This window comes from Caloenas nicobarica, chromosome 1 (genome assembly GCF_036013445.1).
Source record: "Caloenas nicobarica isolate bCalNic1 chromosome 1, bCalNic1.hap1, whole genome shotgun sequence".
Classification (NCBI taxonomy): Eukaryota; Metazoa; Chordata; class Aves; order Columbiformes; family Columbidae; genus Caloenas; species Caloenas nicobarica.
The window spans coordinates 2,119,700-2,122,274 of record NC_088245.1 but is presented as its reverse complement, the minus strand read 5'-3'; the positions used below and the strand labels follow the sequence as shown (position 1 = coordinate 2,122,274).

General features: G+C 56.3%; 1 protein-coding gene across 1 annotated transcript; it reads left to right on the top strand.

The window, feature by feature from the left end:
* Positions 1-1,567: 1,567 nt before the first annotated feature.
* On the top strand, positions 1,568-2,041 carry UCN3 (urocortin 3). Its single transcript, XM_065626673.1, has one exon. The coding sequence runs from the start codon at positions 1,568-1,570 to the stop codon at positions 2,039-2,041; it is 474 nt and encodes a 157-aa protein (XP_065482745.1).
* Positions 2,042-2,575: the final 534 nt, after the last annotated feature.

Below are 2,575 nucleotides of genomic sequence, written 5' to 3'. Positions count from 1 at the left end.
CCAAAGGGGGAGCCTTTGGGGTTAGAATAATATGTTTGTCCTGTTAAGCTTTTGCAAGGAAAAACTAAGTCCCAGGATTTAAAGATCTGATTTGGCTGAAGGAAGGAAAGTATCGGGTCATGAATCGCCCTCGCATGGGGGTTGTATGCCTGGGGAGGGTTTTTCTCCCCCATCCTACAGTAACAGTGATGTCTCGGTTGTGCCACAGCTGCTTCACATCCTTCTTCTCTCATCTGGACACAGGGCAGGGTTAAGGGGACAGTTGTTGGCTCGGGAAGCTCTGTGGAGTTTTGGGCAGGGGCGAGTGAGGCAAAGAAGTGAAAATCAAGCGGCTCCTTCAAATTCTGCCTGTACGACCTGCCCCAATCTCCCCTCTGAGGGATGCAAAAGTGCAGGGTTAAGGAGATAAAGCTGCCCTGGTCTCCTGCTCCAAGGGACAGGGAAGTTAAGGTGACAGCAGCTTCAGGGACCATGTCTCAGTGGCAGAAGAGCTGGCCCAGGGCGACGATTCGCGGGTTGATTTGATTTTGGACGGGTCTGAGGACATTCCCCCCTCACAGCAGCCCTTGTCCCGCGGTGGCCCAGGGACACGGGTGTCCACAGAGACTCGTGGGAGCCATCCCGCTCCACAGCATCTTCACAGGGGCTTCCCCACACCTCCTTGGCCCCCCGACACTCCCGTTCCCATGGGAAATAGCAGCTGACAGCCCCAAACCAGCGGTGAAACCCCAGCCCCAGAGACTGTCCCATGTCCCGTGTCCCTGAGGACTGTCCCCTGGCCAGGGCTTGCCGTGTGACATGTTTGCCACGAGATGGGGCCCGAAGATTGGGAATGTCAACATGCCTCCAGGCACTTGGAGGGGCCGTGTGCCCTCGGGGCTGGTCCTGGGGACACTTGTGTGATATCCACGTGGGCAAAAAAACCCACCGGGAGATCCATTTTTTTCATTTTAGGCGCCTTTTTGAGCGGTCAGAGGGATATACAGGGAAATGTGTCGCTTCTCAGAGAGACAAGACTCGGAGACGGGGAAGTTTTGCAGAGCAGGAGGCTTATACCAAGGTCTTAAGCCCTTCCCAGACACAAAAATGAGGAGCAGCAGAGGGAGCTGGGGGTTCAGCTGGAGAACAGGAGCTGAGGGGAGACCTTCTGATCTCTGACCTGCCTGAAAGGAGCTTGGAGCCAGGGGGGTCGGGCTCTGCTCCCCAGGAACAAGCGCCAGGAGCAGAGGAAACGGCCTCAAGTTGCGCCAGGGAAGGTTGAGGTTGGATCTGGGGAACAATTTCTTCCCCAAAGGGCTGTTGGGCATTGGAACAGGCTGCCCAGGGCAGTGCTGGAGTCACCATCCCTGGAGGGGTTGGACAGACACGGAGATGAGGTTCTCAGGGACGTGGGGCAGTGCCAGGGCTGGGTTATGGTTGGACTCCATTATCTTGAGGGGCTTTTCCAATCAAAATGATTCTATGTGAAAAAAGACAGCGGGATGATGATGCTCTGCTCCGGGCCCCACAGGACGCTCACGCCCATCTCTGCCCTCCCCTCACTCTCTCCATGGGACAGGTCACCACGATGCTCCACACCAGGCTGCTGCTCCTCCTCACCCTCCTCTGTGCCACTGAGACCAGTCAGGCTCTTCACCTCTACAACGCCGCCTCCATCTTCAGCTGCCTCAACACGGCCCTCGCCGAAGCTCGGAAGAGCCACCCTGAGGAAAACACCATCTTGGACAAGCGCGGCTTCGACTCCCCATCCCCAGAGGAGGTGTCTGAGGAAGAGGAGGACGGGGAGGATGTGGTGGATGAAGAGATGGGGAAAAGGACATTCCCGGGTGAAGGCCATTATAAATATGTCTCCCAGGCACAGGTGAAGGGGAAGACGTACCAAAACCGGGCCAAGAGCGATCGCCGCACCAAGGTCACCCTCTCCCTCGACGTCCCCACCAACATCATGAACATCCTCTTCAACATTGCCAAAGCCAAGAACTTGCGGGCGAAGGCCGCCGCCAACGCGCACCTCATGGCCCAAATCGGGCGGAGGAAGTGACCCCCCATGGGGCAGGGGAGACTCGGAGCAGGGCTGGTTGTGTGGGGCCACCACATAGCCCCAGCCTGCCAGCCAAAGGGGACTGATGGCCATGTATGATAACAGTGTTGTATATTTTTGACCCATAGAGCTACCTAACTTTCATATCTCTTCTTCCTCTTTCTCTCCTTCCTGATCTCCTCCATCCCTCCTCCTGGACATTTCCACGTGTGGGGAAAAAGCTCGTGTCCACAGCAGGGAAAGGGGACATGTCACCTTGGGAAGGTCCCTAATTAAAGCTACAGTCTCTTGAGTTTCCAACGCTTTGTTCTCCCATCGCCTCCACCAGATGCTCGGTCGGGTCTGTCTGGGCCCATAGCCTTTCCAAAACATCCCCCCAGCTCAACCTCATGGCCCCATCCCCACCACAGTCCAGACCCTACACCCTCCCAAGTCCTCATACACAAACTGTCCCTATAGACAATCATCACTGCACTGGGAAGGGAAAAGCAAGACTGGTCAGGGAACCTCAACAGGGGTTTCCCAGTTTCTCCT

Coding starts and splice junctions, on each gene's coding strand:
- UCN3 (XM_065626673.1), top strand. CDS start 1,568: ATGCTCCACACCAGGCTGCTGCTCCTCCTCACCCTCCTCTGTGCCACT.